General features: G+C 62.8%; 1 protein-coding gene across 1 annotated transcript in view; it reads right to left on the bottom strand.

Moving 5' to 3' along the window:
* Window positions 1-27197, bottom strand: part of LOC141737089 (retinal guanylyl cyclase 1-like) — a 51082-nt gene that overhangs the window by 9687 nt on the left and 14198 nt on the right. Inside the window, 7 exon segments of the mRNA XM_074571704.1 lie at window positions 1350-1524; window positions 4107-4299; window positions 8355-8518; window positions 16358-16506; window positions 19805-19954; window positions 21071-21227; window positions 25119-25295. Coding sequence (XP_074427805.1) covers window positions 1350-1524; window positions 4107-4299; window positions 8355-8518; window positions 16358-16506; window positions 19805-19954; window positions 21071-21227; window positions 25119-25295 — 1165 coding nt within the window.

Below are 27197 nucleotides of genomic sequence, written 5' to 3'. Positions count from 1 at the left end.
GGGGGGGGCGTGGCCAAGGGGGGGCGTGGTCACCGGGGATGGGGGTGGGGGGTGTAGGCAATGGGCGGCCAGAGAAGGGGGAGGGATGGGGGGGCGTGGTCACGGAGGGGGCGTGGTCAAGGGGGGCGTGGTCACGGAGGGGGCGTGGTCAAGGGGGGTGTGGTCAAGGGGGGGGCGTGGTCGGGGGGGGTGTGGGCAATGGGCGGCCACGGAAGGATGGGGGGAGGGATGTGGGGGCGTGGCCAAGGGGGGGCGTGGTCATGAATGGGGGCGTGGTCACGGGGTGGGCGTGGTCACGGAGGGGGCGTGGTCAAATGGGGGCGTGGTCAAAGGGGGGCGTGGGGGGTGTGTGGGCAATGGGCAGCTGCAGAAGGGTGGGGGGAGGGATGAGGGCGTGGCCAAGGGGGCGTGGTCACGGAGGGGGCGTGGTCACGGAGGGGGCGTGGTCACGAGGGGGCGTGGCCAAGGGGGCGTGGCCACGGAGGGGGCGTGGTCAAAGGGGGGCGTGGTCAAAGGGGGTGGGTGGGGGGTGTGTGTGGGCAATGGGCGGCCACCGGAGGGGGAGGGGGAGGGATGGGGGGGGCGTGGCCAAGGTGGGGGCGTGGCCACGGAGGGGGCGGGGTCAAAGGGGGAGCGTGGTCAAGGGGGGGGGGTGTGAGCAATGGGCGGCCACCGAAGGGCGGGGGGAGAGACGGCGGGGGGGGCGTGGCCAATGTGGGGGCGTGGCCACCCCGGGGGAGGGGGCGGGCGGGGTCTTTGGGGGCGTGGCCGGGGGGGGGGGAGGGGAGTGTCCTGGCCAATGGGTGACGGCCGTGTCGGGGGTGTGGCCGAGCGTTGGGGGCGTGGCCAAGAGGGAGGGGCGTGGCCATCGGGGATGGGCGTGGTCTTGTGGGCGTGGCCAGGGGGCTCCCGGCTGATGGGCGTCGGCCATCTTGGGTGTCGGCCATCTTGGGTGTCGGCCATGTTGGGGGTTGGCCAAGTGTTGGGGGCGTGGCCATAGGGGTGGGCGTGGTCTTGTGGGGCGTGGCCAGGGGGGTCCCAGCCGATGGGCGTCGGCCATCTTGGGCGTCGGCCATCTTGGGTGACGGCCATCTTGGGCGTCGGCCATATTGGGGGTTGGCCAAGTGTTGGGGCGTGGCCAATGCAAGGGTAGGAGGTGGGCGTGGTCTTGTGGGGCGTGGCCGGGGGGGCTCCCAGCCGATGGGTGTCGGCCATCTTGGGTGTCGGCCATCTTGGGCGCCGGCCATGTCGGGGCTTGGCCGAGCGTTGGGGGCGTGGCCGTCGGGGCTGGGCGTGGTCTTTGGGGGGGCTGGTGGGGGAGGGGGGGGCAGGGGTGGGCGTGGCCTCACCCGAATGGAGGCCGATGCGGATGCGGACGGGCACCTCGGGCATGTGCCGCATCTTGAAGGTGCCGACGGAGCTGAGGATGTCCAGGGACATGTTGGCTATCTCCCCCGCGTGCCGGTTGCCGTTGCGTTTCGGTAGCCCCGAGGCCACCATGTAGGCGTCCCCGATGGTCTCCACCTGGGGGAGGGGACACGACACACGAGGGACACGTTGCGCCCGGGGGACGGTGGCCACCGGAACCACCCACCCCCCCCCCACCTTCGTCTGGTGGCCGCGGGGCCCTTTCTCTGCAGATGGAGGTGGCCACCGCGGCCGGCGTCTAACCTTGTAGGTGGCCCTGAGGCCCCCCGCGGTGACCCCCGGCCACGTCCAGTTGGTGGCCACCCCCCATCTTTGCCCCTACGCCCCAGGGGATGGTGGCCACCAGAGCCACGGCCACCTCACGGATAGTCCCTAAGGGCCTTGGTGGCCCGTCACCACCTTCACTTGGTGGCCACTCATCCCTAGATTGAGGTGGCCACCGTGGCCACCAACGCCCTGAGGTGGCCCCACACCCCATCGACATCCCTCAGGCCCACGGCGACCCCCAACCCCACCCATTTTGGTGGCCACCCCCCATCTTTGGCCCTGCGACCCATGGAATGGTGGCCACCAGAGCCACACAGGTGTCTCTAAGGACGCCGGCCTTCACTTGGTGGCCACTCATCCCTAGATCGAGGTGGCCACCGTGGCCACCAACGCCCCGAGGTGGCCCCACACCCCATCAACATCCCTCAGGCCCACGGCGACCCCCAACCCCACCCATTTTGGTGGCCACCCCCCATCTTTGGCCCTGTGACCCGTGGAATGTGGCCACCAGAGCCACACAGGTGTCCCTAAGGACACCGGCCTTCACTTGGTGGCCACTCACCTCCAGATCGAGGTGGCCACCGTGGCCACCAACGCCCCGAGGTGGCCCCACGCCCCCGTCAACGTCCCTCAGGCCCATGGTGACCCCCAACCCCACCCGTTTGGTGGCCACCCCACTTCTTTGGCCCTGTGACCCGTGAAACGGTGGCCACCAGAGCCACACAGGTGTCTCTAAGGACACCAGCCTTCACTTGGTGGCCACTCATCCCTTGATTAAGGTGGCCACCGTGGCCACCAACGCCCCGAGGTGGCCCCACACCCCCGTCGACATCCCTCAGGCCCACGGCGACCCCCAACCCCACCCATTTGGTGGCCACCCCCCTTCTTTGGCCCTGTGACCCGTGGAATGTGGCCACCAGAGCCACACAGGTGTCTCTAAGGACGCCAGCCTTCACTTGGTGGCCACTCACCTCCAGATCGAGGTGGCCACCGTGGCCACCAACGCCCCGAGGTGGCCCCACACCCCCGTCGACATCCCTCGGGCCCACGGTGACCCCCAACCCCATCCATTTGGTGGCCACCCCCCATCTTTGCCCCTACGCCCCAGGGGATGGTGGCCACCAGAGCCACGGCCACCTCACGGATAGTCCCTAAGGGCCTTGGTGGCCACTCACCTCCAGATCGAGGTGGCCACCGTGGCCACCAACGCCCCGAGGTGGCCCCACGCCCCCGTCGACATCCCTCAGGCCCACGGCGACCCCCAACCCCACCCATTTTGGTGGCCACCCCCCATCTTTGGCCCTGTGACCCATGGAACTGTGGCCACCAGAGCCACACAGGTGTCTCTAAGGACGCTGGCCTTCACTTGGTGGCCACTCACCTCCAGATCGAGGTGGCCACCGTGGCCACCAACGCCCTGAGGTGGCTGCACACCCCATTGACATCCCTCAGGCCCACGGCGACCCCCAACCCCACCCGTTTGGTGGCCACCCCCCATCTTTGGCCCTACACCCCAGGGGATGGTGGCCACCAGAGCCACACAGGTGTCTCTAAGGACGCCGGCCTTCACTTGGTGGCCACTCACCTCCAGATCGAGGTGGCCACCGTGGCCAGCAGTGCCCCGAGGTGGCCCCACGCCCCCGTCGACATCCCTCAGACCCACGGCGACCCCCAACCCCATCCATTTGGTGGCCACCCCCCATCTTTGCCCCTACGCCCCAGGGGATGGTGGCCACCAGAGCCACGGCCACCTCACGGATAGTCCCTAAGGGCCTTGGTGGCCACTCATCCCTAGATCGAGGTGGCCACCGTGGCCACCAACGCCCCGAGGTGGCCCCACACCCCCGTCGACATCCCTCAGGCCCACGGCGACCCCCAACCCCACCCATTTTGGTGGCCACCCCCCATCTTTGGCCCTGTGACCCAGGGGATGGTGGCCACCAGAGCCACACAGGTGTCTCTAAGGACACCAGCCTTCACTTGGTGGCCACTCATCCCTTGATCAAGGTGGCCACCGTGGCCACCAATGCCCCGAGGTGGCCCCATGCCCCCGTCGACGTCCCTCAGGCCCACGGCGACCCCCAACCCCACCCATTTTGGTGGCCACCCCCCATCTTTGCCCCTACGCCCCAGGGGATGGTGGCCACCAGAGCCACACAGGTGTCTCTAAGGACACTGGCCTTCACTTGGTGGCCACTCACCTCCAGATCGAGGTGGCCACCGTGGCCACCAACGCCCCGAGGTGGCCCCACGCCCCCATCAACATCCCTCAGGCCCACGGCGACCCCCAACCCCACCCATTTTGGTGGCCACCCCCCCCCCACCTCCCCCCGGCCTTTCAAAACCTTTATCCCTCCGCCCCAAGGGGAGCGCGGCTACCGCCCGTGGGCCGGCCGGTAGCCCCCCGGCACCTTGTAGACGTCGTGGGAGCCGATGATGGCGTCGAAGAGGGTGTAGAGGTCGTTGAGGAGGTCGACCACCTCGATGGGCTCGCTCATGGCCGAGATGGTGGTGAAGCCCACGATGTCGCTGAAGTAAAGGGTCACCTCCTCGAAGTACTCGGGCTCCACCGGCGTCCCCATCTTCAGCGCCTCGGCTACCGACCTGCCCGAGGGGGCAAGCGCCGGTCGGAGAGGAAGGGTTGGCCCCGGGGGTGGGGGGGAGGGAGGGACGGCGGCCAGCACGGGGGGGCGGCAAGCCGGAGTCGGACCTCGGTAGCCACCGGGGCCGCCTCCAGCTTCATAGAGCCAGGTGGGGTCTACGGGGACGTGGCAACCCCAACTCGGCCCTCGGTAGCCACCTCGATCCCCTCCGGCCCCATAGATTTCGGGGGGTCGATAGACCATGGGCAACCCCAGCTCGGCCCTTGGTAGCCACCTCGATCCCCTCTGGCCCCATAGACTTCGGGGGGTCAATAGACCATGGGCAACCCCAACTCGGCCCTCGGTAGCCACCTCGACCCCCTCCAGCCCCATAGACTTCAGGGGGTCAATAGACCATGGGCAACCCCAGCTCGGCCCTCAGTAGCCACCTCGACCCCCTCCAGCCCCATAGAGCCATGTGGGGTCTACGGGGACGTGGCAACCCCAGCTCAGCCCTCAGTAGCCACCTCAGCCGCCTCCAGCTTCATACAGCCACATGGGGTCTATGGGGACGTGGCAACCCCAACTCGGCCCTCAGTAGCCACCTCGACCCCCTCCAGCCTCATAGAGCCAGGTGGGGTCCACAGGGACGTGGCAACCCCAACTCGGCCCTCAGTAGCCACCTCGACCCCCTCCAGCCCCACAGACCTGGGTGGGGTCTACAGGGATGTGGCAACCTCCAACCCATCCCTAGTAGCCACCTTGACCACCTCCTGCCCCGTAGAGCCAGGTGGGGTCTACAGGGATGTGGCAACCCCAGCTCGGCCCTCGGTAGCCACCTCGACCCCCTCCAGCCCCATAGACTTCGGGGGGTCAATAGACCACGGGCAACCCCAACTCAGCCCTCAGTAGCCACCTGGGCCGCCTCCAGCTTCATAGAGCCAGGTGGGGTCTACGGGGATATGGCAACCCCAACTCGGCCCTCAGTAGCCACGTCGATCCCCTCCGGCCCCATAGACTTCGGGGGGTCAATAGACCATGGGCAACCCCAGCTCAGCCCTCAGTAGCCACCTCAACCCCCTCCAGCCCCACAGACCTGGGTGGGGTCTACAGGGATGTGGCAACCTCCAACCCATCCCTAGTAGCCACCTTGACCACCTCCTGCCCCATAGAGCCAGGTGGGGTCTACGGGGATGTGGCAACCCCAACTCGGCCCTCGGTAGCCACGTCGACCCCCTCCGGCCCCATAGACTTCGGGGGGTCAATAGACCATGGGCAACCCCAGCTCGGCCCTCGGTAGCCACCTCGACCCCCTCCGGCCCCATAGAGCCAGGTGGGGTCTACGGGGACGTGGCAACCCCAACTCGGCCCTCAGTAGCCACCTCGATCCCCTCTGGCCCCATAGACTTTGGGGGATCAATAGACCATGGGCAACCCCAGCTCGGCTCTCAGTAGCCACCTTGACCCCCTCCAGCCCCACAGACCTGGGTGGGGTCTACAGGGATGTGGCAACCTCCAACCCATCCCTAGTAGCCACCTTGACCACCTCCTGCCCCATAGAGCCAGGTGGGGTCTACAGGGACGTGGCAACCCCAGCTCGGCCCTCAGTAGCCACCTCGACCCCCTCCGGCCCCATAGACTTCGGGGGGTCAATAGACCATGGGCAACCCCAGCTCAGCCCTCAGTAGCCACCTCGGCCGCCTCCAGCTTCATACAGCCACATGGGGTCTACGGGGATGTGGCAACCCCAACTTGTCCCTCAGTGGCCACCTTGACCACCTCCAGCCTCATAGAGCCAGGTGGGGTCCACAGGGACGTGGCAACCCCAACTCGGCCCTCAGTAGCCACCTCGACCCCCTCCAGCCCCACAGACCTGGGTGGGGTCTACAGGGATGTGGCAACCTCCAACCCATCCCTAGTAGCCACCTCGACCACCTCCTGCCCCATAGAGCCAGGTGGGGTCTACAGGGACGTGGCAACCCCAGCTTGGCCCTCAGTAGCCACCTCGATCCTCTCCAGCCCCATAGACTTCGGGGGGTCAATAGACCACGGGCAACCCCAACTCAGCCCTCAGTAGCCACCTGGGCCGCCTCCAGCTTCATAGAGCCAGGTGGGGTCTACGGGGACGTGGCAACCCCAACTCGGCCCTCGGTAGCCACGTCGATCCCCTCCGGCCCCATAGACTTCGGGGGGTCAATAGACCATGGGCAACCCCAGCTCGGCCCTCGGTAGCCACCTCGACCCCCTCCAGCCCCACAGACCTGGGTGGGGTCTACAGGGATGTGGCAACCTCCAACCCATCCCTAGTAGCCACCTCGACCCCCTCCAGCCCCATAGACTTCGGGGGGTCAACAGACCATGGGCAACCCCAACCCAACCCTAGTGGCCACCTCGACCCCCTCTGGCCCCACATGTCCCCCCCCTGCCCCCCAAGCTCTACGCCACCACCCCACCCCCCCCAGATGGAACCTACGGAGCAACGGCCGCCCCATAACTGGTCCCACCCCCCCCATAACTGGTCCCATCACCCCATAACTGGTCCCATCACCCCACATTGGTCCCACCACCCCATAACTGGTCCCACCACCCCATAACTGGTCCCATCACCCCATAACTGGTCCCATCACCCCATAACTGGTCCCATCACCCCACATTGGTCCCACCACCCCATAGCTGGTCCCACCACCCCATAACTGGTCCCACCCAACCCCATATTGGTCCCACCACCCCTTACTGGTCCCACCCCATAACCCACATCCCACCACCCCATAACTGGTCCCACCACCCCATATTGGTCCCACCACCACCCCATAACTGGTCCCACCACCCCATAACTGGTCCCACCACCCCTTACTGGTCTCACCCCACCCCATACTTGTCCCACCCCACCCCCAACTGGTCCCACCACCCCATAACTGGTCCCACCACCCCATAACTGGTCTCACCCCACCCCATACTTGTCCCACCCCACCCCCAACTGGTCCCACCACCCCATAACTGGTCCCACCACCCCATATTGGTCCCACCCCCCCATAACTGGTCTCACCCCACCCCATATTGGTCCCACCCCACCCCATACTGGTCCCACCACCCCATAACTGGTCCCACCACCCCATAACTGGTCCCACCACCCCACATTGGTCCCACCCCCCCATAACTGGTCTCACCCCACCCCATACTTGTCCCACCCAACCCCATAACTGGTCCCACCACCCCATATTGGTCCCACCACCCCATAACTGGTCTCACCCAACCCCATATTGGTCCCACCACCCCATAACTGGTCCCACCACCCCTTACTGGTCCCACCCCATAACCCACATCCCACCACCCCATAACTGGTCCCACCACCCCATAACTGGTCTCACCACCCCATAACTGGTCTCACCACCCCATAACTGGTCCCACCACCCCATATTGGTCCCACCACCCCTTACTGGTCCCACCACCCCATAACTGGTCTCACCCCACCCCATACTTGTCCCACCCCACCCCCAACTGGTCCCACCCCCCTATAACTGGTCCCACCACCCCATAACTGGTCCCACCACCCCATATTGGTCCCACCACCCCATAAGTGGTCCCACCACCCCATAACTGGTCCCACCACCCCATAACTGGTCCCACCACCCCATACTTGTCCCACCACCCCTTACTGGTCCCACCACCCCATATTGGTCCCACCACCCCTTACTGGTCCCACCCCCCCATAACTGGTCTCACTCCACCCCATACTTGTCCCACCCCACCCCCAACTGGTCCCACCCCCCTATAACTGGTCCCACCACCCCATAACTGGTCCCACCACCCCATAACTGGTCCCACCACCCCATATTGGTCCCACCACCCCATAAGTGGTCCCACCACCCCATACTTGTCCCACCACCCCATAACTGGTCCCACCACCCCACATTGGTCCCACCACCCCACATTGGTCCCACCACCCCACGTCGCTCCCCCCCCCCCCCCCCCCCCCTTATCTCCTCCTTCCCTCCCTCTCCCCCACCCCCCCCCCACCCCACCACCACCCCCCCCCCCTCCCCGCCCCCGTCCTCAGCCCCCCGGCGGGCGACCCACGGGGGCAGCATCTGGGTGAGGAGTTTGTCCGTCTTCTGCTTCTCGATCTCCAGCTCCTCGGTGCGTTCCCGGATGAGATCCTCCAGGTTGCTGGAATATTGCTCCAGCATCCGCAGCATGGAGTCGATGATGTTCGTCTTCCTCCCCTTGTTGATGCCCTTGAACTGGTTGGGGGGCAGAGGGGGAGGGGGGGGGGGGAGGGGAGAGGGCGGGGGGGGTGGGCGGTCTGACCCATAAGTCACGTCCCGCCAGCCCATAACCCACATCCCACCAGCCCATACTGGTCCCACCACCCCATAACCACCACCCAACTGGGCCCACCTCACCCCATAACCAACGTCCCACCACCCCATACTGGTCCCACCACCCCATAAGTACCCAACTGGAGCCACTCCACCCCATAACCAACGTCCCACCACCCCATAACCACCACCCAACTGGGCCCACCTCACCCCATAACCAACGTCCCACCACCCCATACTGGTCCCACCACCCCATAAGTACCCAACTGGAGCCACTCCACCCCATAACCAACATCCCACCACCCCATAACCACCACCCAACTGGTCCCACCAACCACATAACCCACATCCCACCAGCCCATACTGGTCCCACCACCCCATAACCACCCAACTGGGCCCACCCCACCCCATAACCAACGTCCCACCACCCCATACTGGTCCCACCACCCCATAAGTACCCAACTGGGCCCACCCCACCCCATAACCAACGTTCCACCACCCCATAACCACCACCCAACTGGGCCCACCAACCCCATAACCAACGTCCCACCACCCCATACTGGTCCCACCACCCCATAACCAGCCAACTGGGCCCACCTCACCCCATAACCAACGTCCCACCACCCCATACTGGTCCCACCACCCCATAACCACCAAACTGCTCCCACCCAACCCCATACTGGTCCCACCCCACCTCATAACCAACGTTCCACCACCCCATAACCACCACCCAACTGGGCCCACACCACTCCATACTGGTCCCACCCAACCCCATACTGGTCCCACCACCCCATAAGTACCAAACTGGACCCACTCCAGCCCATAACCAACGTCCCACCACCCCATACTGGTCCCGTATCTCCCCATACTGGTCCCGTATCTCCCCATACTGGTCCCATATCACCCCATACTGGTCTGTATCACCCCATACTGGTCCGTATCACCCCATACTGGTCCATATCTCCCCATACTGGTCCCGTATCTCCCCATACTGGTCCCATATCTCCCCATACTGCTCTGTATCACCCCATACTGGTCCGTAGCACCCCATACTGGTCCCATATCACCCCATACTGGTCTGTATCTCCCCATACTGGTCCATATCTCCCCCTACTGGTCCCATATCACCCCATACCGGTCCCATATCTCCCCATACTGGTCCATATCTCCCCATACTGGTCCCATATCTCCCCATACCGGTCCCATATCTCCCCATACTGGTCCATATCTCCCCATACTGGTCCCATATCACCCCATACTGGTCCGTATCTCCCCATACTGGTCCCGTATCTCCCCATACCGGTCCGTATCACCCTATACTGGTCCGTATCTCCCCATACTGGTCCATATCTCCCCATACTGGTCCATATCTCCCCATACTGGTCCCATATCACCCCATACCCATCCTGTATCACCCCATACTGGTCCGTATCTCCCCATACTGGTCCCGTATCACCCCATACTGGTTCCGTATCTCCCCATACTGGTCCGTATCTCCCCATACTGGTCCATATCTCCCCATACTGGTCTGTATCTCCCCATACTGGTCCCGTATCGCCCCGTACTGGTCCATATCTCCCCATACCCATCCTGTATCACCCCATACTGGTCCATATCTCCCCATACTGGTCCATATCTCCCCATACTGGTCCCGTATCTCCCCATACTGGTCTGTATCTCCCCATACTGGTCCATATCTCCCCATACTGGTCCGTATCACCCCGTACTAGTCCCATATCTCCCCATACTGGTCCGTATCACCCCATACTGGTCCATATCTCCCCATACCGGTCCGTATCTCCCCATACTGGTCCATATCTCCCCATACTGGTCCGTATCTCCCCATACTGGTCCCGTATCACCCCATACTGGTCCATATCTCCCCATACTGGTCCTGTATCTCCCCATACTGGTCCGTATCTCCCCATACTGGTCCCATATCACCCCATACCCATCCTGTATCACCCCATACTGGTCTGTATCTCCCCATACTGGTCCCGTATCTCCCCATACTGGTCCATATCTCCCCATACTGGTCCATATCACCCCATACTGGTCCCGTATCACCCCATACTGGTCCATATCTCCCCATACCGGTCCTGTATCTCCCCATACCGGTCCCGTATCTCCCCATACTGGTCCGTATCTCCCCATACTGGTCTGTATCTCCCCATACTGGTCCCGTATCACCCCATACTGGTCCATATCTCCCCATACTGGTCCATATCTCCCCATACTGGTCCCATATCACCCCATACCCATCCTGTATCACCCCATACTGGTCTGTATCTCCCCATACTGGTCCCGTATCTCCCCATACTGGTCCATATCTCCCCATACTGGTCCATATCACCCCATACTGGTCCCGTATCACCCCATACTGGTCCATATCTCCCCATACCGGTCCCGTATCTCCCCATACTGGTCCGTATCTCCCCATACTGGTCTGTATCTCCCCATACTGGTCCCGTATCTCCCCATACTGGTCCATATCTCCCCATACTGGTCCATATCACCCCATACTGGTCCCGTATCACCCCATACTGGTCCATATCTCCCCATACCGGTCCCGTATCTCCCCATACTGGTCCGTATCTCCCCATACTGGTCTGTATCTCCCCATACTGGTCCCGTATCACCCCATACTGGTCCGTATCTCCCCATACCGGTCCGTATCACCCCATACTGGTCCCGTATCACCCCATACTGGTCCATATCTCCCCATACTGGTCCCGTATCTCCCCATACCGGTCCCGTATCTCCCCATACTGGTCCGTATCTCCCCATACTGGTCCCGTATCTCCCCATACCGGTCCCGTATCTCCCCATACTGGTCCCGTATCGCCCCGTACTGGTCCATATCTCCCCATACTGGTCCGTATCTCCCCATACTGGTCCCGTATCTCCCCACACTGGTCCGTATCTCCCCATACTGGTCCCGTATCTCCCCATACCCATCCCATATCACCCCATACTGGTCCATATCTCCCCATACTGGTCCCGTATCTCCCCATACTGGTCTGTATCTCCCCATACTGGTCCCGTATCGCCCCGTACTGGTCCATATCTCCCCATACTGGTCTGTATCACCCCATACTGGTCCCGTATCTCCCCATACCGGTCCCGTATCTCCCCATACTGGTCCCGTATCTCCCCATACTGGTCCCGTATCACCCCATACCGGTCCGTATCTCCCCATACTGGTCCCGTATCTCCCCATACTGGTCCGTATCTCCCCATACTGGTCCCGTATCTCCCCATACTGGTCTGTATCTCCCCATACTGGTCTGTATCTCCCCATACTGGTCCATATCTCCCCATACTGGTCCGTATCTCCCCATACTGGTCCCGTATCGCCCCGTACTGGTCCATATCTCCCCATACTGGTCCCGTATCTCCCCATACTGGTCCGTATCTCCCCATACTGGTCTGTATCTCCCCATACTGGTCCATATCTCCCCATACTGGTCCGTATCTCCCCATACTGGTCTGTATCTCCCCATACTGGTCCGTATCACCCCATACCGGTCCGTATCACCCCATACTGGTCCATATCTCCCCATACCGGTCCGTATCTCCCCATACTGGTCCCGTATCACCCCATACTGGTCCCGTATCTCCCCATACTGGTCCATATCTCCCCATACTGGTCCGTATCTCCCCATACTGGTCCCGTATCACCCCATACCGATCCGTATCTCCCCATACTGGTCTGTATCTCCCCATACTGGTCCATATCTCCCCATACTGGTCCCATATCACCCCATACCCGTCCTGTATCACCCCATACTGGTCCCGTATCACCCCATACCGGTCCGTATCTCCCCATACTGGTCCCGTGTGACCCCGTACTGGTCCCGTATCACCCCATACTGGTCCATATTACCCCATAGTGGTCCATATCTCCCCATACTGGTCCCATATCTCCCCATACTGGTCCCATATCACCCCATACCGGTCTGTATCTCCCCATACTGGTCCATATCTCCCCGTACTGGTCCCGTATCACCCCATACCGGCCTGTATCTCCCCATACTGGTCCATATCTCCCCATACTGGACCCGTATCTCCCCATACTGGTCCATATCTCCCCATACTGGTCCCATATCACCCCATACTGGTCCGTATCTCCCCATACTGGTCCCATATCACCCCATACCGGTCCGTATCACCCTATACTGGTCCGTATCTCCCCATACTGGTCCATATCTCCCCATACTGGTCCATATCTCCCCATACTGGACCCGTATCTCCCCATACCCATCCTGTATCACCCCATACTGGTCCGTATCTCCCCATACTGGTCCTGTATCACCCCATACTGGTCCGTATCTCCCCATACTGTTCCATATCTCCCCATACTGGTCCCATATCACCCCATACCCATCCTGTATCACCCCATACTGGTCTGTATCTCCCCATACTGGTCCCGAATCGCCCCGTACTGGTCCATATCTCCCCATACTGGTCCCATATCACCCCATACCCATCCTGTATCACCCCATACTGGTCCGTATCTCCCCATACTGGTCCGTATCACCCTGTACTAGTCCCATATCACCCCATACTGGTCTGTATCACCCCATACTGGTCCCGTATCTCCCCATACTGGTCCCGTATCACCCCATACTGGTCTGTATCACCCCATACTGGTCCCGTATCTCCCCATACCGGTCCCGTATCACCCCATACTGGTCCGTATCTCCCCATACCGGTCCGTATCTCCCCATACTGGTCCCGTATCTCCCCATACCGGTCCCGTATCTCCCCATACTGGTCCGTATCTCCCCATACTGGTCCCATATCTCCCCATACTGGTCCATATCTCCCCATACTGGTCCCGTATCTCCCCATACTGGTCCCGTATCACCCCATACTGGTCCCGTATCACCCCATACCGGTCCGTATCTCCCCATACTGGTCCCGTATCACCCCATACTGGTCCATATCTCCCCATACTGGTCCTGTATCACCCCATACTGGTCCCGTATCTCCCCATACTGGTCTGTATCTCCCCATACTGGTCCCGTATCTCCCCATACCGGTCCGTATCTCCCCATACTGGTCCCGTATCACCCCATACTGGTCCATATCACCCCATACCTATCCTGTATCACCCCATACTGGTCCCGTATCTCCCCATACTGGTCTGTATCTCCCCGTACTGGTCCCGTATCTCCCCATACTGGTCCGTATCACCCCATACTGGTCCCGTATCACCCCATACTGGTCCATATCTCCCCATACTGGTCCCGTATCACCCCATACTGGTCCCGTATCACCCCATACCGGTCCGTATCTCCCCATACTGGTCCCGTATCTCCCCATACTGGTCTGTATCTCCCCGTACTGGTCCCGTATCTCCCCATACCGGTCCGTATCTCCCCATACTGGTCCCGTATCACCCCATACTGGTCCATATCTCCCCATACTGGTCCCGTATCACCCCATACTGGTCCCGTATCACCCCATACCGGTCCGTATCTCCCCATACTGGTCCCGTATCACCCCATACTGGTCCATATCTCCCCATACTGGTCCTGTATCACCCCATACTGGTCCCGTATCTCCCCATACTGGTCCATATCACCCCATACCGATCCGTATCTCCCCATACTGGTCCGTATCACCCCATACTGGTCTGTATCTCCCCATACTGGTCCATATCTCCCCATACTGGTCCCATATCACCCCATACCCGTCCTGTATCACCCCATACTGGTCCCGTATCACCCCATACCGGTCCGTATCTCCCCATACTGGTCCCGTGTGACCCCGTACTGGTCCCGTATCACCCCATACTGGTCCATATCACCCCATAGTGGTCCATATCTCCCCATACTGGTCCGTATCTCCCCATACTGGTCCCGTATCTCCCCATACTGGTCCATATCTCCCCATACTGGACCCGTATCTCCCCATACTGGTCCATATCTCCCCATACTGGTCCCATATCACCCCATACTGGTCCGTATCTCCCCATACTGGTCCCGTATCTCCCCATACCGGTCCGTATCACCCTATACTGGTCCGTATCTCCCCATACTGGTCCATATCTCCCCATACTGGACCCGTATCTCCCCATACCCATCCTGTATCACCCCATACTGGTCCGTATCTCCCCATACTGGTCCTGTATCACCCCATACCGGTCCGTATCTCCCCATACTGGTCCATATCTCCCCATACTGGTCCCATATCACCCCATACCCATCCTGTATCACCCCATACTGGTCTGTATCTCCCCATACTGGTCCCGAATCGCCCCGTACTGGTCCATATCTCCCCATACTGGTCCCATATCACCCCATACCAGTCCGTATCTCCCCATACTGGTCCATATCTCCCCATACTGGTCCCGTATCTCCCCATACCGGTCCCGTATCACCCCATAGCGGTCCGTATCTCCCCATACTGGTCCCATATCACCCCATACCCATCCTGTATCACCCCATACTGGTCCGTATCTCCCCATACTGGTCCGTATCACCCTGTACTAGTCCCATATCACCCCATACTGGTCCCGTATCTCCCCATACTGGTCCCGTATCTCCCCATACTGGTCCCGTATCACCCCATACTGGTCCGTATCTCCCCATACTAGTCCCGTATCTCCCCATACTGGTCCGTATCTCCCCATACTGGTCTGTATCACCCCATACCGGTCCGTATCTCCCCATACTGGTCCCGTATCTCCCCATACCGGTCCCGTATCTCCCCATACTGGTCCGTATCTCCCCATACTGGTCCCATATCTCCCCATACTGGTCCATATCTCCCCATACTGGTCCATATCTCCCCATACTGGTCCCGTATCTCCCCATACTGGTCCCGTATCACCCCATACTGGTCCCGTATCACCCCATACCGGTCCGTATCTCCCCATACTGGTCCCGTATCACCCCATACTGGTCCATATCACCCCATACTGGTCCTGTATCACCCCATACTGGTCCCGTATCTCCCCATACTGGTCTGTATCTCCCCATACTGGTCCCGTATCTCCCCATACCGGTCCGTATCTCCCCATACTGGTCCCGTATCACCCCATACTGGTCCATATCACCCCATACCCATCCTGTATCACCCCATACTGGTCCCGTATCTCCCCATACTGGTCTGTATCTCCCCGTACTGGTCCCGTATCTCCCCATACCGGTCCGTATCACCCCATACTGGTCCCGTATCACCCCATACTGGTCCCGTATCACCCCATACCGGTCCGTATCTCCCCATACTGGTCCCGTATCTCCCCATACTGGTCTGTATCTCCCCGTACTGGTCCCGTATCTCCCCATACCGGTCCGTATCACCCCATACTGGTCCCGTATCACCCCATACTGGTCCATATCTCCCCATACTGGTCCCGTATCACCCCATACTGGTCCCGTATCACCCCATACCGGTCCGTATCTCCCCATACTGGTCCCGTATCACCCCATACTGGTCCATATCTCCCCATACTGGTCCTGTATCACCCCATACTGGTCCCGTATCTCCCCATACTGGTCCATATCTCCCCATACTGGTCCGTATCTCCCCATACTGGTCCTGTATCACCCCATACTGGTCCCGTATCTCCCCATACTGGTCCATATCTCCCCATACTGGTCCGTATCTCCCCATACTGGTCCCGTATCTCCCCATACTGGTCCGTATCTCCCCGTCCTGGTCCCGTATCTCCCCATACTGGTCCATATCTCCCCATACTGGTCCCGTATCTCCCCGTACTGGTCCCGTATCGCCCCGTACTGGTCCCACCTGCTCGAAGATCTGGTCGATGCTGGGCCTCTTCTCGGGCTGCTCGCTCCAGCACTGCTTCATCAGCTGGATGCACTCCAGGGGGGCCTGGTCGGCCGAGACGGCGGGCCGGCAGAGCGGGGGGGGGCGCAGCACCTTCTCGATGATCTCTGGGGGCACCCGCGTCACCCGGGGGGGGGGGTCCCCCGGTGACGGGGAGGGGGGGGGGGGAGGCTCGGTTTGGGGGTGCGCGGAGGGGGTTTGGGCAACTGGGGTGGCCTGGAGGGGTGATAGAGGTGCGGGAGGCTGGGGGGGGGGGGGCGGGGGGCGGGCAGTTGGGGGGCCAAGGGGTCTTTTGGTGGGGCACGGGTGGGGGGGGAGGGAGGGGGTCCTGGAGATACTTGGGGGGTTCTGGAGATGTTTTTTTAGGGGGTTCCGGAGGTGTTTGGGGGGGTTCTGGAGATACTTATGGGGTCCTGGAGGTGTTTGGGGGGGTTCTGGAGGTACTTATGGGGTTCTGGAGGTGTTTGGGGGGGGTCCTGGAGATACTTATGGGGTTGTGGAGATGTTTGGGGGGGTTCTGGAGGTACTTATGGGGTTCTGGAGGTGTTTGGGGGGGTTCTGGAGATACTTATGGGGTTCTGGAGGTGTTTGGGGGCGTCCTGGAGGTACTTATGGGGTCCCGGAGATGTTTTGGGGGGGTCCTGGAGGTACTTATGGGGTCCTGGAGGTGTTTGGGGGGGGTCCTGGAGATACTTATGGGGTTCTGGAGATGTTTGGGGGGGGTCCTGGAGGTACTTATGGGGTCCTGGAGGTGTTTGGAGGGGTTCTGGAGATACTTATGGGGTTCTGGAGGTGTTTGGGGGCGTCCTGGAGGTACTTATGGGGTCCTGGAGGTGTTTGGGGGGGTTCTGGAGGTACTTATGGGGTTCTGGAGGTGTTTGGGGGGGTTCTGGAGGTACTTATGGGGTTGTGGAGATGTTTGGGGGGGGTCCTGGAGGTACTTATGGGGTCCTGGAGATGTTTGGGGGGGGTCCTGGAGGTACTTATGGGGTCCTGGAGGTGTTTGGGGGGGTCCTGGAGGTACTTATGGGGTTCTGGAGATGTTTGGGGGGGGTCCTGGAGGTACTTATGGGGTCCTGGAGATGTTTGGGGGGGGTCCTGGAGGTACTTATGGGGTTCTGGAGGTGTTTGGGGGGGTCCTGGAGGTACTTATGGGGTTCTGGAGATGTTTGGGGGGGGTCCTGGAGGTACTTATGGGGTCCTGGAGATGTTTGGGGGGGGTCCTGAAGGTACTTATGGGGTCCTGGAGGTGTTTGGGGGGGTTCTGGAGGTACTTATGGGGTTGTGGAGATATCTGGGGGGTGCTGGAGATCCTTGGGGGGTCCTGGAGGTGCTTGGGGGGGTTCTGGAGATACTTATGGGGTTCTGGAGGTGTTTGGGGGGGTCCTGGAGGTACTTATGGGGTCCTGGAGAAGTTTGGGGGGGTCCTGGAGGTACTTGGGGGGCCAACAGGGTCACTGGGGGGTTACTGGGAGGTTACTGGGAGGCTACTGGGCTGTACCTTCAGGGGGCAGCCCCAGGATGCTGTGGGGTCACTGGTGGCTTCTGGGGGTTACTGGGAGGCTACTGGTGGGCTACTGGTGTGACTGGGCTGTACCTTCATGGGGCAGCCCCAGCATGGCGTGGGGTCACTGGGGGCTACTGGGGGTTACTGGGAGGCTACTGGTCAGGATATTTAAGGGGCAGCCCCAGCATGCAGTAGGGCCACTGGGGGCTACTGGGAGGCTACTGGGAGGTTACTGGTCAGACATTTAGGGGGCAGCCCCAGCATGCAGCTGGGTCACTGGTGGCTACTGGGGAGTTACTGGGAGGCTACTGGGCGGTACCTGTGGGGGACAGCCCCAGCATGACGCAGGGTCACTGGGGGCTACTGGGGGCTACTGGGAGGCTAGTGGGCGGTACCTGCGGGGGGCAGCCCCAGCATGACGCAGGGCCACTGGGGGCTACTGGGGGCTACTGGGAGGCTACTGGTGGGCTACTGGTGTGACTGGGCTGTACCTTCAGGGGGCAGCCCCAGCATGCAGTGGGGTCACTGGGGGCTACTGGGGGGTTACTGGGAGGCTACTGGGCTGTACCTTCAGGGGGCAGGCCCAGCATGACGCAGGGCCACTGGTGGCTACTGGGGGCTACTGGGAGGCTGCTGGTGGCTACCTGCGGGGGGCAGCCCCAGCATGCAGTGGGGTCACTGGGGGCTACTGGGGGCTACTGGGAGGCTACTGGTGGGCTACTGGTGTGACTGGGCTGTACCTTCAGGGGGCAGCCCCAGCAGGCAGCGGGGTCACTGGGGGCTACTGGGGGCTTACTGGGAGGCTACTGGTGGGTTACTGGTCAGGATATTTAAGGGGCAGCCCCAGCATGCAGCAGGGTCACTGGGGGCTACTGGGGAGTTACTGGGAGGCTACTGGGCTGTACCTTCAGGGGGCAGGCCCAGCATGACGCAGGGCCACTGGTGGCTTACTGGGGGGCTACTGGGAGGCTGCTGGTGGCTACCTGCGGGGGGCAGCCCCAGCATGCAGTGGGGTCACTGGGGGCTACTGGGGAGTTACTGGGAGGCTACTGGGCTGTACCTTCAGGGGGCAGGCCCAGCATGACGCAGGGCCACTGGGGGCTACTGGGGGCTACTGGGAGGCTACTGGTGGGCTACTGGTGTGACTGGGCTGTACCTTAAGGGGGCAGCCCCAGCATGCAGTGGGGTCACTGGGGGCTACTGGGGGCTACTGGGAGGCTACTGGTGGGCTACTGGTGTGACTGGGCTGTACCTTCAGGGAGCAGCCCCAGCAGGCAGCGGGGTCACTGGGGGCTACTGGGGGCTACTGGGAGGCTGCTGGTGGCTACCTGCGGGGGGCAGCCCCAGCATGCAGTGGGGTCACTGGGGGCTACTGGGGGGTTACTGGGAGGCTACTGGGCTGTACCTTCAGGGGGCAGGCCCAGCATGACGCAGGGCCACTGGTGGCTTACTGGGGGCTACTGGGAGGCTACTGGTGGCTACCTGCGGGGGGCAGCCCCAGCATGCAGTGGGGTCACTGGGGGCTACTGGGGGCTACTGGGAGGCTACTGGTGGGCTACTGGTGTGACTGGGCTGTACCTTCAGGGGGCAGCCCCAGCAGGCAGCGGGGTCACTGGGGGCTACTAGGGGCTTACTGGGAGGCTACTGGGAGGCTACTGGTCAGGATATTTAAGGGGCAGCCCCAGCAGGCAGCAGGGTCACTGGGGGCTACTGGGGAGTTACTGGGAGGCTACTGGGCTGTACCTTCAGGGGGCAGGCCCAGCATGACGCAGGGCCACTGGTGGCTTACTGGGGGGCTACTGGGAGGCTACTGGTGGCTACCTGCGGGGGGCAGCCCCAGCATGCAGTGGGGTCACTGGTGGCTTACTGGGGGCTACTGGGAGGCTACTGGTGGCTACCTGCGGGGGGCAGCCCCAGCATGCAGTAGGGCCCGCTGCGGCAGATGACCTCCTGCATGATGATGCCGATGCCGTAGACGTCGCCCCGGAAGGAGCCGCGACGTTCCAGCGCCGGGTCCCGCAGCAGCTCCGGCGCCGTCCACAGCCGCTCTGATGGGGGGGGGGGGGGGGGGGCGGAGCCACCATCAGGCCACGCCCACCCCGCCCCAGGCCACGCCCACCAGCCCCAGGCCACGCCCCCCCGTCCCCAGGCCACCCTCCCATTGGGGTGGCCGAGGAATGGGGTGGCCACGCCCCCCCCCGGGGGAAGGACAGGCCACGCCCCCCTATTGGAGGCCACGCCCCCCACACGAGAAGACCACGCCCCCTCTCTAGGCCACGCCCCCTCGGGAGGAGACCACGCCCCGCCCCCCCCCCGCGGGAGGCCATGCCCTATATGGGAGGCCACGCCCCCCCCTTAGGGGAGGCCACGCCTCCTCCGGGAGACCACGCCCCCTTATGGGAGGCCACGCCCCCCCCGGGAAGAGACCGCCCCCGCGGGAGGCCATGCCCTATATGGGAGGCCACGCCCCCTTAGGGGAGGCCACGCCCCCTCTGGGAGACCACCCCCCCTGGGAGGCCACGCCCTACATGGGAGGCCCCGCCCCAGAGGGGACCGCACCCCATTTGGAGACCACGCCCCCCTATGGGAGACCACACCCCCATGGGAGACCACGCCCCCTTACTAGGCCACGCCCCATGGGAGGCCACACACCCCCCATGGGAGGCCACACCCCCTCTGGGAGACCCCGCCCCACGGAAGGCCCCGCCCTGCGTGGGAGGCCACACCCCACGGGAGACCCCGCCCCACGGGAGACCACGCCCCCTTGTGAGAGACCACGCCCCCTCACGGGAGGCCACACCCCACGGGAGACCACGCCCCCTTCGCTGGCCACGCCCCCGTGGAAGGCCACACCCCCTTATGGGAGACCACGCCCCTAAGAGGCCACGCCCCCCCATAAGCCCACACCCCCATAGAAGCCCACACCCCCACTGGGGACCACGCCCCCTGTGGGGAGGCCACGCCCCCTTAGTAGGCCACGCCCCCCCTTAGTAGGCCACGCCCCACGGGAGGCCACGCCCAATGGCAGGCCACGCCCCCAGCCACCGCTTCCCCCCCCCCCCCCGCCCCCCGCCCCATCCCGTCGGCCCTCCCCCCCTCCCCCCTTCCCCCAACCTCCCGCCCCGCCCCGCCCCGCCCCGCCCCGCCCCGGGCCCCGCCCTCACCCTGGGGCTGGGGGGTGGGGGTGGGCACCCGCTGGGCCTCCAGCAGCTCGTTGTAGCCGTGGTCCGTCACCTTCAGCACGAAGCGACCGTCCACCACGCAGTTGCGGGACTTGAGGCGGCCGTGGACCACGGCGCGGTGGTGCAGGTACCGAATGCCCTGCGGGGAGGGGGCCAGCGCCGTCAGCCCCCGCGGCCACCAACACGGGCAGCAGCACGGCTACGGTCACGGCCAACAGCAACACGGCCGCCACCATGGCCACCATCATGGCTACGGTCATAGACAACACCAACATGGCCACCAGCAAGGCCACCAGCATGGCTACGGTCACGGCCAACACCAACACGGCGACCACCAGGGCCACCAGCGTGGCTACCGTCATGGCCAACACTAACACAGCCACCACGATGGCTACAGTCATGGCCACCACCACCATGGCCACCACCACCATGGCCACCACTATGGCCACCATCATGGCTACGGTCATGGCCAACACCATCATGGCCACCACCACAGCAACCATCATGGCTACTGTCATGGCCAACACCACCATGGCCACCACCATGATTACAGTCACGGCCACCAACACGGGCAACACCGTGGCTACGGTCACGGCCAACACCAACATGGCCACCACCATGGCCACCATCATGGCTACGGTCATGGACAACACCACCATGGCCACCATCATGGCTACTGTCATGGCCAACACCACCATGGCCACCACCATGGTTACAGTCATGGCCACCACCACGGCTACTGTCATGGCCAACACCAACATGGCTGCCACCATGGCCACCATCATGGCTACGGTCATGGACAACACCACCATGGCCACCAGCAAGGCCACCAGCATGGCTACGGTCACGGCCAACACCAACATGGCCACCACCATGGTTACAGTCATGGCCACCACCACCATGGCCACCACTATGGCCACCATCATGGCTACGGTCATGGACAACACCGTCATGGCCATCACCATCATGGCCACCACCAAAGCAACCATCATGGCTACTGTCATGGCCATCACCATCATGGCCACCACCACGGCCACCAGCATGGCTATTGTCATGGCCACCACCACCATGGCCACTATCATGGCTACTGTCATGGCCAACACCACCATGGCCACCAGCATGGTTACAGTCATGGCCACCACCACGGCTACTGTCATGGCCAACACCAACATGGCTGCCACCATGGCCACCATCATGGCTACGGTCATGGACAACACCACCATGGCCACCAGCAAGGCCACCAGCATGGCTACTGTCACGGCCACCACCACCATGGCCACCACCATGATTACAGTCACGGCCACCAACACGGGCAACACCGTGGCTACGGTCACGGCCAACACCAACATGGCCACCACCATGGCCACCATCATGGCTACGGTCATGGACAACACCACCATGGCCACCATCATGGCTACTGTCATGGCCAACACCACCATGGCCACCACCATGGTTACAGTCATGGCCACCACCACGGCTACTGTCATGGCCAACACCAACATGGCTGCCACCATGGCCACCATCATGGCTACGGTCATGGACAACACCACCATGGCCACCAGCAAGGCCACCAGCATGGCTACGGTCACGGCCAACACCAACATGGCCACCACCATGGTTACAGTCATGGCCACCAACACGGGCAACACCGTGGCTACGGTCACGGCCAACACCAACACGGCAACCACCAGGGCCACCAGCATGGCTACCGTCATGGCCAACACTAACACAGCCACCACGATGGCTACAGTCATGGCCACCACCACCATGGCCACCACTATGGCCACCATCATGGCTACGGTCATGGCCACCACCATCATGGCCACTACCACGGCCACCAGCATGGCTACTGTCATGGCCACCACCACCATGGCCACCACCATGATTACAGTCACGGCCACCAACACGGGCAACACCGTGGCTACGGTCACGGCCAACACCAACATGGCCACCACCATGGCCACCATCATGGCTACGGTCATGGACAACACCACCATGGCCACCATCATGGCTACTGTCATGGCCAACACCACCATGGCCACCACCATGGTTACAGTCATGGCCACCAACACAGGCAACAGCGTGGCTACGGTCACAGCCAACACCAACATGGCGGTCATGGACAACACCACCATGGCCACCAGCGTGGCTACTGCCATGGCCACTACCAGCACGGCCACCACCAAGTCCCCCCCCCATGGCCACCACCACCACCCCAGCCACCTCCGCTCCCATGGCCACCACCAAGACCATCCCCGTGGCCACCAGCAAGTCCCTCCCCATGGCCTCCACCACTGCCATGGCCACCACCAAGTCCTTCCCCATGGCCACCACCACCACCACAGCCACCACCACCACCATGGCCACCACCAAGTCCATCCCCATGGCCACCGCCACCACCGCAGCCACCATGGCCTCCACCACCGCCATGGCCACCACCAAGACCATCCCCATGGCCACCACCAAGACCATCCCCATGGCCACCACCACCACCCCAGCCACCTCCGCTCCCATGGCCACCACCAAGACCATCCCCGTGGCCACCAGCAAGTCCTTCCCCATGGCCACTGCCACCACCATGGCCACCACCAAGACCATCCCCATGGCCACCACCACCACCCCAGCCACCACCACCACCACCGTGGCCACCACCACCAAGTCCCTCCCCATGGCCACCGCCACCACCACAGCCACCACCACCACCACCACCGTGGCCACCACCAAGTCCTTCCCCATGGCCACTGCCACCACCATGGCCACCACCAAGACCATCCCCATGGCCACCACCACCACCACAGCCACCTCCGCTCCCATGGCCACCACCAAGACCATCCCCGTGGCCACCAGCAAGTCCCTCCCCATGGCCACCACCACCACCACAGCCACCACCACCACCACCGTGGCCACCACCAAGGCCATCCCCATGGCCACCACCACCATGGCCACCACCACCACCACCACCATGGCCACCACCAAGTCCATCCCCATGGCCGCCGCCACCACCGCAGCCACCATGGCCTCCACCACCGCCATGGCCACCACCAAGACCATCCCCATGGCCACCAGCAAGTCCCTCCCCATGGCCACCACCACCACCACGGCCACCACCAAGACCATCCCCATGGCCACCGCCACCATGGCCACCATCAAGTCCCTGCCCATGGACACCACCACCACCACGGCCACCACCACCGCCATGGCCACCACCAAGTCCCTCCCCATGGCCACCACCACCACCATGGCCACCACCAAGTCCATCCCCATGGCCACTGCCACCACCACAGCCACCATGGCCACTGCCACCACCATGGCCACCACCAAGACCATCCCCATGGCCACCACCAAGACCATCCCCATGGCCACCACCAGCACCCCAGCCACCTCCGCTCCCATGGCCACCACCAAGACCATCCCCGTGGCCACCAGCAAGTCCTTCCCCATGGCCACTGCCACCACCATGGCCACCACCAAGACCATCCCCATGGCCACCACCACCACCCCAGCCACCACCACCACCACCATGGCCACCACCAAGTCCCTCCCCATGGCCACCACCACCACCATGGCCACCACCACCGCCGTGGCCACCACCAAGTCCTTCCCCATGGCCACTGCCACCACCACAGCCACCATGGCCTCCACCACCACCATGGCCACCACCAAGTCCTTCCCCATGGCCTCCACCACCACCATGGCCACCACCAAGTCCCTCCCCATGGCCACCACCACCACCACAGCCACCATGGCCTCCACCACCACCATGGCCACCACCAAGACCGTCCCCGTGGCCACCATCAAGTCCCTCCCCATGGCCACCACCACCACCACAGCCACCACCACCGCCGTGGCCACCACCAAGTCCTTCCCCATGGCCACTGCCACCACCATGGCCACCACCAAGACCATCCCCCATGGCCACCACCAAGTCCACCTCCCCCTGCCCTCCACCACCACCGCCACCGGCGCCCCAGCTGCCACGGTGGCCCACCCCCCCCGCCCCGGCTCTCGGTTGCCACCCCGGGGCCGTCACCTTGATGAGGTCGATGAGGAGGGAGGACTTGAACATCCAGTCGAGCTTCATGTCCTCGTTGCGCAGCAGGTCCTCCAGGCTGCCGCGGGAGCAGTGCTCCGAGACGATGGCGAAGATGCCGCAGTCGTGGAAGAAGCCCAAGAAGAGGTTGACGTTCTCGTGCCGCAGGTCCCGTAACTGGCCCCGGGCAAAGGACGGGGGCGGGGGGAGACGAGGCCCGAGCGTGTGGGCCTTCAGCTCTCGGGCTTTGGCCCCTTACGGCCTGGCTTTGGCCCACCCCGCCCCCCCCCCACACACACACCCCACCCCGGGGCAGAATTGTGCCACCCGCGGCCTGATGTTGGCCTACCGTGGCCTGGTGTTGACCCCCCCGTGGCCACCAATGGTCCCACATTGTCACCCCATGGCCTGGTGTTGACCCCCCGTGGCCACCAATGGTCCCACATTGTCACCCCATGGCCTGGTGTTGACCCCCCCGTGGCCACCAATGGTCCCACATTGTCACCCCATGGCCTGGTGTTGACACCCGTGGCCTCCTGGGGCCCAGAATTGTCACCCCATGGCCTGGTGTTGACCCCCCGTGGCCACCAATGGTCCCACATTGTTCCCCCATGGCCTGGTGTTGACCCCCATGGCCACCTGGGGTCAAGAATTGTCCCCCCATGGCCAGATATTGTCCCCTCATGGCCTGACATTGTCCCACCATGGCCTGGTGTTGACCCCCGTGGCCTCCTGGGGCCCAGAATTGTCACCCCATGGCCTGGTGTTGACCCCCCGTGGCCACCAATGGTCCCCCCATGGCTTGACATTGTCACCCCATGGCCTGGTGTTGACCCCCATGGCCACCTATGGTCCCACATTGTCACCCCATGGCCTGGTGTTGACCCCCATGGCCACCTGGGGTCAAGAATTGTCCCCCCATGGCCAGATATTGTCCCCCCATGGCCTGACATTGTCCCACCATGGCCTGGTGTTGACCCCCGTGGCCTCCTGGGGCCCAGAATTGTCACCCCATGGCCTGGTGTTGACCCCCCGTGGCCACCAATGGTCCCCCCATGGCTTGACATTGTCACCCCATGGCCTGGTGTTGACCCCCATGGCCACCTATGGTCCCACATTGTCACCCCGTGGCCTGGTGTTGACCCCCATGGCCACCTGGGGTCCAGAATTTTCACCCCGTGGCCTGGTGTTGATCCCCATGGCCACCAATGGTCCCACATTGTCACCCCATGGCCTGGTGTTGACCCCCATGGCCACCTGGGGTCAAGAATTGTCCCCCCATGGCCAGACATTGTCCCCCCATGGCCTGGTGTTGACCCCCATGGCCACCAATGGTCCCACATTGTCCCCTCATGGCCTGACATTGTCCCACCATGGCCTGGTGTTGACCCCCGTGGCCACCTATGGTCCCACATTGTCACCCCATGGCCTGGTGTTGACCCCCATGGCCACCAATGGTCCCACATTGTCACCCCATGGCCTGGTGTTGACCCCCATGGCCACCTGGGGTCAAGAATTGTCCCCCCATGGCCAGATATTGTCCCCCCATGGCCTGACATTGTCCCACCATGGCCTGGTGTTGACCCCCGTGGCCTCCTGGGGCCCAGAATTGTCACCCCATGGCCTGGTGTTGACCCCCCGTGGCCACCAATGGTCCCCCCATGGCTTGACATTGTCACCCCATGGCCTGGTGTTGACCCCCATGGCCACCAATGGTCCCACATTGTCCCCTCATGGCCTGACATTGTCCCACCATGGCCTGGTGTTGACCCCCGTGGCCACCTATGGTCCCACATTGTCACCCCATGGCCTGGTGTTGACCCCCGTGGCCACCAATGGTCCCACATTGTCACCCCATGGCCTGGTGTTGACCCCCATGGCCACCTGGGGTCAAGAATTGTCCCCCCATGGCCAGATATTGTCCCCCCATGGCCTGACATTGTCCCACCATGGCCTGGTGTTGACCCCCGTGGCCTCCTGGGGCCCAGAATTGTCACCCCATGGCCTGGTGTTGACCCCCCGTGGCCACCAATGGTCCCCCCATGGCTTGACATTGTCACCCCATGGCCTGGTGTTGAC

Source organism: Larus michahellis, unplaced genomic scaffold, assembly GCF_964199755.1.
Source record: "Larus michahellis unplaced genomic scaffold, bLarMic1.1 SCAFFOLD_408, whole genome shotgun sequence".
In the NCBI taxonomy this organism is placed as follows: domain Eukaryota; kingdom Metazoa; phylum Chordata; class Aves; order Charadriiformes; family Laridae; genus Larus; species Larus michahellis.
This window is presented reverse-complemented; position numbering and strand designations above follow the sequence as displayed.